The sequence below is a fragment of the Podarcis raffonei genome, chromosome 6 (genome assembly GCF_027172205.1).
Source record: "Podarcis raffonei isolate rPodRaf1 chromosome 6, rPodRaf1.pri, whole genome shotgun sequence".
Taxonomy (NCBI): Eukaryota; Metazoa; Chordata; class Lepidosauria; order Squamata; family Lacertidae; genus Podarcis; species Podarcis raffonei.
In genome coordinates this window covers 26539890-26555642 of record NC_070607.1, presented here as the reverse complement: position 1 = coordinate 26555642, position 15753 = coordinate 26539890, and the positions used below count along the sequence as shown (strand labels likewise).

Sequence of the window (15753 nt, the reverse complement as noted above, 5' to 3'; positions counted from 1 at the left end):
CTCTTGGGCTTGCCAATCAGAAGGTTGGCAGTTTGAGTCTGCACAACAGGGTGAGCTCCCATTGTTCTGTTCCAGCTCCTGCCAACCTACCAGTTTGAAAGCACACCAGCACGAGTAGATAAATAGGTACCGCTGTGGCGGGAAAGTAAATGGCATTTCCGTGCGCTCTGACACTCATCACAGTGACGCATTGTGTCAAAAGCGGTTTAGTCATGCTGGCCACATGACCCAGAAAGCTGTCTGTGGACAATGTCAGCTCCCTCAGCCTGAAAAGCGAGATGAGTGCCGCACCCCTTTGACTGGACTTAACCTTCCAGGGGTCCTTTACCTTTACCTTTAACAAGCAGAGTCAAGGAAGCTAGAAAAGTCAGGGAAGCTACTTTGAAATCTTGTTCAAAGTAAAACTCGAAGACAACATAAATTCTTGTAAACATATCAGTAATGCAAGCAAATAAACATTGAGAAGCATATTGATGACATCATTTCATAAAACAATAATAATTTATTTAAATACATGAGATAGAAGAGATAGTCACAGGGCTAGGAAGATTCCAAGATGACAGAGTTGTAAAAGTATTACTGAAGAAGGGTAGCAAAATTCCAGAGAAAAATGAATTCTTTACATCCAGCAGCAGAAGATGTTAGACAGGTACTCATACATGAATCACGTTTTTTTCAGGAAAGGCATTTGAAGAACGAAGTCAAATGGAGGTGATAAGAGATGAAGTGCCAAGACTAACTGACAAATTAAAAATTAACAAGTCACTAGGCCTGGATGGAATATATCTGAGAGCTTCTGAAGAACTCGAGTGTGAAATTGTTGCTCTAGCAAAAATAGGGAACCTGTCACTAAATTGGTCTCCTTACCAGAGGATTGGACGGTAGCAAGGGTAATATCAATTTTTAAAAAGGTATTCAGATGAAACTTAGAAATTACAGGCCCATAAGCCTGACTTCTGACACTGCTAAGTTGTTGGAAAGCATTATTGAAGCTAAATTGTTCAACGTGCAGAAAAAACAAGTATTGATGTGGAAGAGTCAGCATGATTTCTGCAAATGAAAGTCCGGCCTCACCGGTTCTTTAAGAATGTCAAAAAGAATGGTAGACATTATAAGCTTAGAAGCAAAAGCTTTTGACAAAAAGTTTAGCAGTCGTTGGATAAAAAGGCAAGCCTTTTTGTGGATTGATCATTGGTTAAATAATATTAAGAAGAGGGTAGAAATAAAGATTTTTTTTTACAATGGAATGAAATAATCAGTGGGCTCCCCTAATAATCTATACTGTATATACAGTCAGAATTTAAGTCTTGACCGATCTTTAATTGACTCTTGGGGGTTTATTTTTGCTGTAATGTGTGGCTTGACAATCACTCATAAAAACTATTTGCAGGAAACCTGAATGTGAACCCTGGAGAGAAATAGCATTCAATGCTTTGTTACTCAAATGATTGTGCAAGATCAAAGAATTGTTTACTCCATTGGGGTTTGCATATACAGAGGGTTTTTGAGCCTCAGAATATGATATTTCTTAACTAAAGCACACAAGCCTTTAGCAGAGAAGAAAGTCAAATTTGTTTTTTCAGATTTGAATATTGAGTTGCATACTTAGCAGGAAAAAAGTATTAAAAAATCACAAATTGTCCTTCACTGCCTGTACTTGGATTTACATTTAATAAATCCACAAAGAGCTTAGAGATTGCTGCCTTATATACTACTGTTTTGTGGTGTGTCGTTTAGCTCTCAGATTAGGTTTCACTTAGCCTGTTTAAAACATGGGTTAAAAAACTTAATAATTTTGAGAATAGTGGTTTGACACAACTAAATATTCAAAACAGGTACTGTCCTTCAATATTATGCATAGTTCAGTTGAAACTTCAAAGGCAGTCTCAAGTGCAAAAAAGAAGCAGGTGAAGATTTTCCTGATGTGAAACGTAATTGACTTGGGGGAGAGGTTCCCCTATTTAATTCTGGTGTGTTAAGACCTTATGTGGCATTTTGCAGGGCACAGGGTAGTCATTGACATGAGTCTTCCACCAAGTCTTTCTTCCCCAGTTAACTTCCATTAAAAGAAACAAATAACATCATGCAATGAGGGTAAATGTTTATCTGGTCTGATCTCCAGTTTATTGGCTCTTGCCAGAATACGATACCCTGGACACAATAATGCTACACAGGGCACAGGTTGGTTTGTTTTTAAACCCAAGATGTGGGAAGGTTGATTGGTGGCAGCAATGCACCTCAGATCATGTCTACTTAGGCTGCTGTTATAAAAGGCATATAGGAAGTTTCCTTAGACTGAGTCAAACCACTAGCTTAGTGTTGCCTGCACTTGATTGGAAGTGGCTCTACAAAGTTTCAGGCAGGAGTATTTCCCAGACTTAGCTGGAGATCCTGGGGACTGAACCTGGGATCGAACCTTCGGCATGCACAGCAGATCCTGTACTACTGAGCTGCAGCTCAGGAACAGTAATGAAGCTGGCAAATCCTATCCATAGATTATGTGGATCTAATGATTTGGCCACTGGAATCTATGATCAAAGTAGAATTGTTTTGTTTTGTTTTTTAAAATAATTTTTATTAATTTTTCCATTTTAACAATCCAATCAAATCACATTAAATCTTCCAAATTATACAAATACATATCATATAGTCCAAATATTCCGCCAAATTATAATTTTTTGGGGGGGACTTCCCATGCTTCAAGTTCGGTGGGGGCTCTGATCATCTTATATCTCTACTGCCTTGAGTTTCCAATAGTTCCTTTAAATCTTCCTGTTGTTACCTTTCCTTCTTTCATGGCCTCTGAGTTGTTTCCACATGTGAGTTGAAGTAAACAATGATATGCTTGTGTGTGAAATTAGTATGCTTGACTCTCCCACTATTGCAGCTGGTAAGCCTATTGTTTGCAGTATATCCTCACACGCTGAGAGAAGATGGCGTCTGCCAGTGGCGAAATGGACTTTTGGACTGATTCGGCATAAACACCAGAATTGTTTTGTTTTTAATGGGTGTCTTGACTATAGGGTGTCTTGACTTTAAGAACTGCCAGGGGGTTAATACAGTAGGTACAAAATCCCTTCAAAAGAATCCACACACACACACACGAGAGTATGATTCCACCCCCTTGGTATGTGGTAAGAGAATAGTGGTTGGAGCAGACTGCTGAGCAGAGTTGTAAACTTCCCAATACCCTCCATTTTCAAAGAAAGATAAATTGCCTTTCTAAAAACGAACTACTTGCTAAATGTGAAATAAAGCAGTTCAGCTATATTGAGCTATATATGTTCAATATGTATCATCTGTTCAGCAGCACATGGCAATTATTGGAGGAAATCCTGTCTCGTAAAGATGTCAGATGTGGCGTCCCTTTTAGACCTCAGAATTTATTGCCCCGAGTACAAGAATATTAGGTCTATTCTTGGATATTTAATGAGAACATCAGTCATACCTTGAGGCCATATGATATTTCACCTTCATCCTGCAATTTCCAAGTTTTAAAATTCAATGCGTTTGGTCTCTTTCAGTAGGTTGAGCGCAAGGATAAGACAATGTGATTTATTCGCGGTGATTTTGGACCCAACTCCCAATGGCACCAGAAAGCTTAGTGAGGGGCGGCAAGAGTCTTAAAGGGTGGTGGAAGGTGACTAGCCTTGTTTTAACGTCATAAACTTCTTCTTTTAACTCAGCAGTCTGCTTGCAACATGGCAAAATAAGGGTTTTTTGCATTGGTACACAAGGCAGCTACAAAGAAGTTGCAGGATAAACCCATTGTCAAGACTGGGTTAGACGACTGAATGCAGTGACAGAAACAGGACTCATGGTTACAAGGGCAAAAGCCAAAAATGGAGTAGTGATAGAATCAGGAATAAAAAAATATGCAGGCCAGAATACTTTCTGTCTTTGGCTATTGGAAGTGGAAGGCTTGTCAAGACTAACATTGGATGATCCAGCAAAACAAACAGGAGTGGAGGAAAGGGGGGCGGTGGGGGCGGTTCGCCCCGGGTGTCAGCACTGAGGGGGGTGACAAAATTCCACGCGGCACTCACCGTGGGGCCTGCAGCACGCCCGAGCCATGCGTCTCCCCTGGGAGTGACACAGTGGCTTGGGCGCCTGCAGGCTCCACGCTGCCCTAAACTGCCCGCCTGCTGTCTCCCCCTCAGCTGTAGGGCGGCGGAGTGGAAGGAGGCAGGCAGACTCCTCGGAGGCCCCAAGAAGCATCCTGCCCCAGCTTGGCCCACCCCCGCAGGCAGCTGCCCCCGCTCCTGGGTACAGGACATGCATGCGGCCCCAGGCACCCAATCGGCTTCCTCCGCCGCTGAACACAAATAATATATACTTTTTCTGTGTGTTGGTTTGGCTTGAGGATGGAAACTCCTCCTGAATGAATGCATGAAATCATGATGAATAATTTCCAATGCTTTTAATTTAGATTTGATATCATGAATCAGTAATTATTTTTTTAAATAATATTATGAATCATCTTAAAAGGTAGCCTCTTTTGTTTTGGTGTGCTTGCAGTTATTTCTGAAGTTCATGCAAATCTGCATAACAGGCCTTTTTTCAGGGGGAATTCACAGCAGCACCTCTCTGGTGGGTGTCATTGCCATTCTAAGAGAATGAGGGAGGTGTTCACGGTGAGTTCTGGCACCTGTTTTTTCCAGGGAAATAGCACTGCTGCGTAACATTAGGCTAATAGTTCACATCTGAAACCAGAGGAGGGGTGGCTAACCTGCAAGTTGTATACATTCCACTAAGAGGCTTGGAGTGGACCACAGAATGAGAGTGAATGGGATGGGGAAGGGAAGAAAGATAGAGAGCAGGCAGAAGAGGAGAAAAGGGAGCTGTCAACCCATCTGCTGTATTCCACTTTGTGTGTCAGTCCTCCCTCTCTCGTGTGTGTGTCTTTGTGTATGTGTGTCTGCACATGCTTGAAAGAGCGGCCAACCCACAATGTAAATTTGAGCCAAAAGAGAGCAATCTAATTTAGCACATTGCATTTTACTTGTACGTAGTAAACACATTAGGTGGAATTCAATGTAGCGCTCTTCAATAATTCTAGCTTGCCAGATGGAATGATGCCCCCACCCCCCTCCATGCTGCTCTGGGAGTTCTTCTGAGCCCCAGAGCCAATTTTGTGTGAGAGAGAGGGAAAAAGGGGGGAGGGGGGACACAAGCAGTTGTCTTTGTACAAAGCTTCCACTGATGGGTCTGGTTAGATGAAGCCTGCCCGTTGAAACTTCCATACTTTCTGAATCTACTTTACTTGGGCAACTTGCATTTTCTGGTATGTGCTTGATGCCTTCAGAATGATTTTGAAATAAACCCTATTGTTTTCAGTGGGGCTTAAAAAGGACCCCTGACCATTAGGTCTAGTCGTGGCCGACTCTGGGGTTGCAGCGCTCATCTTGCTTTATTGGCTGAGGGGGGCGGCATACAGCTTCCAGGTCATGTGGCCAGCATGACTAAGCCACTTCTGGCAAACCAGAGCAACGCACGGAAACGCCGTTTACCTTCCTGCCGGAGCGGTACATATTTATCTACTTGCACTTTGATGTGCTTTCGAACTGCTAGGTTGGCAGGAGCAGGGACCAAGCAACGGGAGCTCACCCCATCATGGGGATTCGAACCGCCAGCCTTCTGATCAGCAAGTCCTAGGCTCCGTGGTTTAACCCACAGCGCATTACTTCCTGATTAATGTGCTGCAACCTGAATACTTTATGCTTTTAAATTTGTTAGAAAAAAAACCCTTTAAAACACCCACTTTGAGAGTCTTTGACTAAGAAGCAGGATAAAAGTGTTTTATTAAATTTATAAAATGAAACCTGCATCAGGTTGGCATTTTCTTTCATCAGCTTAAACAAGCATCAGAGACTTGACGCAATCCTATGTATTTCTTCATTCGGATATCACTGAACAAACGATTGTCATGAGAACACTGAAACTAAATGCTCATTTTATGGGGAAAGAGAAGGGTAATGACAAATAATGCAGCCAAGATTTGGATCATTAGGTACAGGTGTCAGCGGGTGCCTCAAAATTAGAAATAATCTGGGAGGGGAGAAGGAGGGGAGAATCTAAACATTGGTCTAACAGCGATTGAGAAGAATGTAGGCAGAAATCTACCAAATTACTTTTACGAGGTTAATAAATAAAATTTGCAAGACAGCTTGTAATTGGCAGTAAAGGAGATTCCAGAATAGAACACGAAACATTGCTTGACCTTCCCAGTGGGAGGAGTGATAACAGAATCATAAATAGCAGCTAATGCTGGAATACAGTTCAAAGTGTGGGCCATGTACTTGTATTGAATGAACTGGATGTAAATCCAAAAGCACGACAGTATCAAAAGAGTAGAAAAGCCTACATGTCTATCCAAGCATGGACCTAAATCAACTGTTGCATCCAAGGTGTAAAAAAAACCCCTCAGCATTTTGAAAAGGCATCTGTTGTGATAGGATTTGGGTGGGGAACCTTTGGTTGCTGAAATACAGCTCCCATCATCCCTGGCCACGCTTACTGGGACTGATGGGAGTTGTAGTTCATCATTGTCTGGAGGGCCAAAGGTTCCTCACCCCTGCACTAGTAGGGTGACAAGGCACTTTAATCCACTTTGATTGCGGAAACCTAAATTTGTACTCTGCCCTCGAATCTGGTGTGCAAAGCAGTATGGCAGGAATCCAGAAAACTGCTAATAAAGTTTAGTTGTGCCTCACAACTAAATTTTGTTGGTGGGATTCAAGTCCAGAACTGCAGATCAAGGCCAGATATAATCTCCTGAGACCGAACCCATGACATGATCAACAGTCTAAAGATTTGACAACCAAGCCAGAACCAGGACAATCATCAGATGAGGCCCATTCCAGCTTTCCAGGATGGTCCATTATGCAAGAAAGCAAATTCTATCAGTAAGGCAAACAACTCTGGTGAGGCGAGCAGGGCTCTGGGAATCAGGGAAGAATGGAGAGTCAGACAAGAACAACCAAGCGGCCTTAACTGACCTTAAAAGCCCTGTACGGCTCAGTATCCCAATAACTTTCAGAGTTCCTCTCCTGATCTGAGCCTACCTGGACCTTTCTTCTGAGGCTCTCCTCTGGGTGTCCCCTTGGAAGGAGGTTCAGAAGGTGGCTTCTCCACTTGTGGAATTCTCTCCCCAATGAGGTCCACTGGGCACCATCATTGACATCTTTTGTGCACCAGCTGAGTGCCTATCTCTTCTCCCAGGTGTTTGACAGATCATGATCAATGTTCTCCTCTTTGCTTGATAACTGCTTGCTGATGCTGAAGTTCTGCTCTTCAAGCAGCTCCAGGAGATGTTCCTTGTCCTCCTCTGGCTCCAGCTTTCTGGCCATAATTCCAGCACCTTCATGGCTAGTCCAGCTCTGTTGACCTCACCACACATGCTCCTTATGCCTCACAGTACAGGCTCCTAGCAATCTTTGGCATCACCTTGCCACTGCCAGCCCTTGACTCAGGAACCATACTCTAAAAAATGCTCAAAAACTCAAAAAAATAGCTGGGCCCATAACCTGATGGACAGCGTCTTGCAATCAATCAATCAATCAACAAACAAACACCATGCAGAGTCAAAGGTCCAAAAGGAAAAAAAACTTTTACTAAAAGGCAAAGGCTTGTTACAAAAAACTTCAGAAAAAACGTCAGACATATGAGGTACAAACGAAAGCGAGGGAGCAGCTCGCTGAGCGCAGGAACTTATCTCTCCTGACTCAGCGTGACCTTGAGATAGTCAAAACAATATTTGCATCAGAAATGAACCTTCTAGAATCTTCCAGAATCTTTTAGCACTTTCCAGTTTCTGCCCTCAAAGACTTTAGACATGACAAGTTTATGGGTCACTGTAAATGGTTTTACTGCAATGGCTTCTCTTTGTTTCTATGTAAATTCTTTTGGCTGTTAATTTTTGTAAGTTGATTTGCAGTGAGCAAATAATTAAGTCAAAAAATAATAATGAGCCCCATTCCCCAAGAGTTTGAGAGTCCTGAGGTAAAGCTGGCTGGAGTTTGCCCAGAGAATACTTCTGTCAGATTTCCTCAGGCATGAACAGCAAATTGGAGCAGATTCTTCTGAACTTGCACCCGCTGCCTTGGCCATTTATCTGCTTCTGGACTCAGTTAAAGTTGCACTGGAAATGAAGTGTCTACATACGGTGCCAAATCCATTGTGTTCTTTACAGTTGCTGTGGGGAGATGGAAGGAGAACAAGATTACCTCTGAAATACACATGCTGTCAAGGCTTTCACTCAACACTTGAGTAAACAACACTTAAAATGCTGTTTTAGGATTGGATATAAAGAGCTCTCTTTGTTGTTGTCATTGTTCTGATTAATGCACATTCAAGGTGAAATTCATATTTACTCAAGGACTGAAGGCAGAGGATATCATAGATGATACGTAAGAGTTGAAGCCCTGAATTTCCTGTTTATAAGGATTGTAGGACTGGTGTGTGTTTGTGTGTTCCGTAAGAATCCAGGATTAATTTACTTCCAAGACTTCTTAAATTGTATGCTAAAACTGCCTGGCTTCTTTAACCAGATTATAAAAAACCTGCACTGAAGAAATTCCAAACTATCACCCATCATTTCTTCTGATCCCCGTTTCTACCCCACAGGTTGCACCTGAAAATATTTGTCTTAAATGCTCACTTAATAAAAATCTAGAAAGAGGAATTTTTTAAAAAAATACATGATAGCATAATAATTATAATACGTAATCATAGAAAGCTTGAAATAAACGAGTAGCCTAAAGTTTATTCCATAGTGGAATACAAGGTTCATATTTATACAAATCATATCAAATAATCATGAGTGTTGCCAAATAAACTCATATTTAGTAGCAGTGCGTCCACCATGAATTTGTTTGGTCATATAAATCAGAAACAAAGTCTGCCTGTAGAGAAGGGCTGCAGGTCATTGGTTTTAATACCTGGCCAGTCACTGAAGACAAAACTGAGCTGGGAACAATATCTTCACTTAGTATAATGCAGTTTCCTATGTTCCATGATGGTGATGGCTGGTGGGCACCAGTTTGACTATCCCTGTTCTGGCGTAATAAGGGAACAGATGACAACTACAGCCTCTTCCCTCCCCCAACATCAGTATACTCAGCACCTCACTCGGTTAGACACTGGCTTCTTTAGGGACTGTTTGCACACACTTTTAAGCATATTTACTGAAGTCCTTTTCTTCTTTGTTCTCCCCCTTCAAGATCATCGTTGGAGAAACTGCAGTGTTTTGCTTACAGATGGCCACGCGGGATTTTGAAAACCAAGAAAAAACAATATTAACCGGAGACTGTTGCTATATAAACCCACTGGTGCGCAGGACTGTCAGATTTCTTGGTAAGACTATTACGCATTCTTTCCAGATCTTCATGTGTCACACAGGCTGTCCACCATTTCTGTTTCAAGGCATGCGCCCTGACACAGCACTTGCAAAGCCCTGATGACCAGCAGATTCTCAACGCTAGCAAAGTACTGTGTATAGGGTTTTGCAGCTGATGCCAGTCAGCGGTGCCTGCAAACCCCATTTAGTCCAGTTGGTTTTTCACCTACCTCACATGTATATGATGTGGCTTCACCAAAACAATTTTGTGGGCCAAATGAGGTGGAATGAATTAGGTTTGCAGGTCAGAGGTTCTCTGCTGCTTCCTTTGAGGTTTTTGTGCCCTTTCAGGATGAAGTTCTGTTGCTAAATCTTCTACACCAGACTAGTCTTCAAAAACTGCTTACTTTGTTACATCAGACAACCTAGAATTCCATAATTCTTACATTATTATTGGTGAGCACCATGTGCAAAGACATGGCTGGCCTTCCTTGCAGATTTGTCCTGTTCTCTTGAGATGCCCACTAGAGTGATGGAAAGCAAAGACAATGCCAGTCTTCACCCTAGATCAGGGTTTTCCAAACTTGGGTCTCCAGGTTTTGGACTACAACTCCCATCATCCCTAGCTAGCACGACCAGTGGTTAGGGATGATGGGAGTTGTAGTTCAAAAAACAGCTGGATACCCTGGTTTGGGAAAACTTTCCCTAGATGGTGGTTTTTGCCAATCTGTTGTTCACCAGATGTTTTGGACTACAACTCCCATCAGTAACCCAAAACCTCTGGAGGGCAACAAGAATGACCTATGGTAATACTTTCCCCTCACGTTAATATTCATCTTGAGAACTACAAGGAAGCAAATAAATAAATAAATAAAAATAGGATGCCACACACCATAGTCCTATAAATCCCAAAACATAAAAATATGCAACAGTGAAAATGAATCCCTCCAAAAAGTGTAATTTTGAGGCATCTGAGAGAATGTTTTTTTTTTTTTTGTTCCTTAAAACCTTTTCAGAATATTTTAAAAGAGAGGCACTGATTTTCAACTTGGTATTCCCAGACAGATTTCTAAGGAACTTGATGAAACGCCCCTGAAAGAATTGGTCACATGATAACGCATCTGCTTTTTCTTTTCAGTAATAAGATGAATACATCTGTACTTGATGAACAATAAAGACCCAGGGCCTAATACATGCAGCTTTGATAATAAAAGATTCAAAATAAACATTCCTCAGTTTTGCTAATGTTTTTTTTAAAAAAATAATTTTTATTCATTTTCCAAACAAATTTTATACAGTCAACAAATTATTTAGTTTTGCTAACGTTTGGTGGGAGGAAGGACCTTCTTCCTCTAAGGGAAATGATTACCAACATTTCCCCCATTTCATCTATTTCCCCAAGCTTTCTTTGCCCTGCAGAGATTCTAGGACTTTATGTAAGTTATGCTAAAAAAAAAATGTTCTCTCTTGGATTGCTGTGCCTCTAACCAGCTAGGACAATGCAAATATACAATACTTCCAACAATACCCAAACTATATCTTTTTTGTTCTTTGGTGATCACTCGTAGCCGAGTAAGATTGTCTTCCATAAACATGGTTTTAACAATGAGTCTGTAAGTGACTGTAGAGGCCAATTCTGGATCTACACGTCCTTCCACAGTGGGGACATTGGTTTCCGGGCAGGAGTTGATCACGGTGTGGATTTGCCAAGCGTGCCTTCCTCTTAGCACGTTTCTCCCTTGAGTTTGAGTGTCTTCAAAGCCCATGACACCTTTGGTAAAGACTGTTCTCCAACTGGAGCGCTCGCAGGCCAGTGTTTCCCAGTTGTCAGTGTTTATTGACCTGACTAAGGCTTTCAACACTGTAAATCGTAATGCCCTGTGGACTGTCCTTCTGAAAATTGGCTGCCCGGATAAATTTGTAAATATCATTCAGCTCCTCCATGATAATATGACAGCAACAATCGCAGATAACAATGGCTCTCAAAGTGAACCATTCACAGTGGGATCAGGTGTTAAACAGGGTTATGTTATTGCCCCAACTCTATTCATTATTTTCATTGCCATGACCCTACACTTTGTCGAAGGGAAACTCCCCATCGGAGTAGAAATCATATATCGAACATATGGAAAGTTCTTCAATCTGAGCAGGCTGAAAGCAAAGAGTAAGGTTACCAGTTACAGGTAGGTAGCCATGTTGGTCTGCTGTAGTCGAAACAAAATAATAATAAAAAATCCTTCCAGTAACACCTTAGGGACCAAGTAAGTTTGTTATTGGTATGAGCCTTCGTGTGCATGCAGGTATCTGAAGAAGTGCACGTGAAAGCTCATACCAATAACAAACTTAGTTGGTCTCTAAGGTGCTACTGGAAGGAATTTTTAAATTTTGTTTTGAGTAAGGTTACTGTAACTTCCTTCATAGAGCTTCAATATGCTGATGACAATGTAGTGTGCGCACGCTCAGAGGATGACCCCCAAACCATCCTAAATACCCAAACTACCATATTTTTCGCTCTATAAGATGCACCAGACCATGAGACGCACCTAGTTTTTGGAGGAGGAAAACAAGAAAAAATAATATTCTGACTCTCAGAAGCCAGAACAGCAAGAGGGATTGCTGCACAGCGATCCCTCTTGCTGTTCTGGCTTCTGGGATAGCTGCGCAGCCTGTATTTGTTCCATAAGACGCACACACATTTCCCCTTAGTTTTTGGGAGGGAAAAAGAGAGTCTTATAGAGCAAAAAATATGGTATATATTAGCATTGTTATTGCTCATGCATTCTGGATGGTACTTTCATGGAGAAATTGTCATTGCTGTTTGAAGTAACATTTGGTCAGCATTCCAGATTATGAACTCTTCCTTTTCCTCTTCCTTTTCCCCAGGCATTTATGCATTTGGACTTTTTGCAACGGACATCTTTGTAAATGCTGGACAAGTGGTGACTGGGAATCTGGCGCCACATTTTATTGCACTTTGCAAACCCAACTACACCGCTCTTGGATGCCAGCAATTTACGCAGTTCATCAGTGGTGCAGAGGCTTGCTCTGGAAACCCAGATCTTATCATGAAAGCCAGAAAAACATTTCCTTCCAAAGAGGCAGCTCTGAGTGTATATGCAGCGACATATTTGGCCGTAAGTAAAGTAGACAGCCTCGTTCTGTGATGCTTCGGCTGCTTCTTGAGCAACTACTGTATCTTGTTCTTCCTTGTTTATTTAAACTTGCTCTGCCTTAACACACATGCCTCATGGGTCACTTTCAGAGGTGTAGTGTGGGAGGTGCCAGGGGAGCCGTGGCCCTGGGTGCACAATTGGGGAGGCGTGAACAGGCCCCCCACACGCAGGGCCCCCCATCACAGCCTGGACCAATGCTGCTCTCTGGGTTGGCCAGCTGGGCTGCCCATTCCTCGGGTGGGCAGCTGGCTCAGTGCAGCCCTATTTTGCTCTTATGGGGGTGAGCAGTGAGGGCTGGGCTGCTGCCCTCCTGGCACATGCACCCACTCGCCCCAGGACAAAGCAACCAACGCTACACCACTGGTCAGTTTTGCATTTCTTAAAAGTATGAAGACGCAGGTGATGCTGTGGGTTAAACCACAGAGCCTAGGACTTGCCGATCAGAAGGTCGGCAGTTCGAATCCCCGTGACGGGGTGAGCTCCTGTTGCTCGGTCTAGCTCCTGCCCACCTAGCAGTTTGAAAGCACGTCAAAGTGCAAGTAGATAAATAGGTACCGCTGTGGTGGGAAGGTAAACGGTGTTTCCGTGCACTGCTCTGGTTCGCCAGAAGCGGCTTAGTCATGCTGGCCACATGACCCGGAAGCTGTACGCCGGCTCCCTTGGCCAATAAAGCGAGATGAGCACCGCAACCCCAGAGCCGGCCACACCTGGACCTAATGGTCAGGGGTCCCTTTACCTTTAAAAGAATGAAATGCCTCTGTTTTCTTGACCATGTACAGGTGTTTGAAACAAGGGGTTTTGGAGGCGGATGGGGAGAACAGATCATGGGGACCTGCCTCACCCCTGCTGTATTGGCACATTAGAGTGTTTTGTTTGGCATTGCAGCCCGTGAGAAGGGTAGAGTTCAACCTGTTTAGGCCAGGGATGGGCACAAGAAGCTGGGATAGCTCAGTTGGTAGAGCATGAAACTCTTAATCTCAGCGTCATGGGTTTGAGCCCTGTGTTGAGCAAAAAGATTGCAGAGGGTTGGAGTAAATGAACCTCATGGTCCCAGATTGTGTACAGGTCTGCTCTAGATGAGGGATGCCCTCTATATATGTTTTGGAATACAATTCCCATAACTCCTGACCATTGGCCGAGTTGGCTGGGCCGATGGGAGTTGTAGTCCATGATACCTGGTGGACACGACAGTGACTACCCCTCATCTAGAGCATGTCTGCAGACAAACTGGAACCCACCAGCCATGGCAACAGCTCTAAGAAGTGTTTCAGAGTTAAAATATTAAAATGACTGTAAAATGAATGAAATGTATATAACTGAAAATCATAAATAATTATTATTATTATTATTATTATTATTATTATTATTATTATTACTATTATGAAGTATTTCAGAGGGTGGGGCGGGTCTGGGATAGGTCCAGGCAAACACAAGACTCTTACAGTTTTGGACGTACTTAGCATTCCATCTAGGTTCATTTGTTCTTCAGATGGACTGAAATAATTAACCAAAATACCCAAGGACCGATCTGAGAAATGCATCCACTGTCAGATTGCGCTTGTCCCCAGATTAAGCCAGGGCATATTTTAACCTATCAAATGGAATTTTCTTCCAGCTTCCCCATTAATGCTGGCACTGGAGTAGCAGAGAATAAGGGTGGGGGGAAAGCTAATTTCATGCCGCTTCCCCTAGTTTCTGCTGGCCTGGTTTTATGTGGAGTCCCAGCCACAATCTAAGTCTTCCACATGAGTGAAAAATAGGCCTTGGGAGGGCAATTTGACAACACTGATGCTGACATCTGTGGGTCTTTTTCAGCAGCCAGAAGAGCACGATCACATGTCAGGGACTCTCATATGTACTTTATTTAGGTTTGTAGGTTGCGAGTTGTACATTTGAATCAATTAGGAAATAACTGATGGAAAGCAGGCAAGGAGAAAAATTCCAGGCATGCTGATACAGTTCTGGGTAGGGAGCGAAACTGAAGCAATATCGAATGCCTCATTAAAATGAGTTAAAATCAAGTGTAACGAGTAACAACATAGCAAAAGCTAAATAGTCTAGCTCTCAGAATGCCCTTTACACAAGACTACCTGTGCCGCTGCAACCGCGTTTATCTTGTCAAACTGTTTCCCTTACACTCAACAGCTTTCTCTGCTGATTATTTCAGGAATAATTCTACGGTGGAAACATTTTCCTTTTCCTGAGATCAAGTACAAATAAGAAATGAGTCAGATCTCACACAAAGCAGGCTGTGTCACACATTCTTTTGTGGCCCAAAGTCTTTTCACAAATTCTTGGGTGTATGCCAATGAGAAATATTGAGAATTAAGATGGGAGAGAGAGAAATACCAAAAGCATAAAGAAGAGAAATACTCTTTGCTTATTCCCCATAGTATAATCTCTGGTTGTTGTTTTTTTTTTAAAAAAAGACTGAAAACTTATATAAAAGCTACTTAAAAATAGTTTCTGCTTTCAAAAAGTTACTGGCATGCACTTGAGCACTTTTGCTGCAATTTCAGTGCCGGTAAAGCTTCAGGTTTATGTCATTACTAGAAATACACATGGCTCATATCCACCAGGAGTCATGTGTGGTGAGTTCAATTCTGTGAATTCCCCTCCCAGCTGAGATCAATCATCTCTCCCCTGCTCCCCCGATTGAAGTTTATTATTATAATTATATAATTATAATTATATTTGCATACTGCCCTTCATCTGAAGTCCACAGAGTAGTTCACAATATAAATATTTTTTTATGTAAAATAATTTTAAGTAAAATTAAGTCTGCTTTTCTGTTGGATCCCATTGGTATGTCTTCTGTAAGCCCAGTTGCAAACTCAGTGGTGTATAAATTATATAAAGATCAAAGTGCATACAAGTGACTTAGAAAAAATAAATCTGTTAGCATCTAAAGCCTTGGTCAAACAGCCTGCACAACTTACGGTTCACGAGTCCAAAGGTAGTCACAAAGTATGGACTTGAGGAACTTCCTGGTTTTTTTACTTCCTGCCAAGCACACAGTAGTCCCCAAGACATGGGAGCTGGATTCATAGGTCACCAGGCTACATATTTGGGTAACGATTTATGTCCTGTCTTTGGAGGTTTGGAACAGGGAGTGGGATACTGCCATGGTTGTAGCGGTGCAACAGGTGGACAGGTGGACCCGGTAGTAGTAGTAGTAGTAATAACAACAACAACAACAACAACAACAACAACAACAACAACAACTTATTATTTGTACCCCGC

The 15753-nt window shown here is 42.3% G+C and overlaps 1 protein-coding gene across 1 annotated transcript in view; it reads left to right on the top strand.

Annotated features, from left to right (window-relative positions):
* The window catches only part of PLPPR5 (phospholipid phosphatase related 5), an 83610-nt gene that overhangs the window by 28523 nt on the left and 39334 nt on the right, over positions 1–15753 (top strand). The window contains exons 2-3 of the mRNA XM_053391744.1: positions 9222–9354; positions 12221–12471. Coding sequence (XP_053247719.1) covers positions 9222–9354; positions 12221–12471 — 384 coding nt within the window. The remainder of the gene's footprint in view (positions 1–9221; positions 9355–12220; positions 12472–15753) is intronic.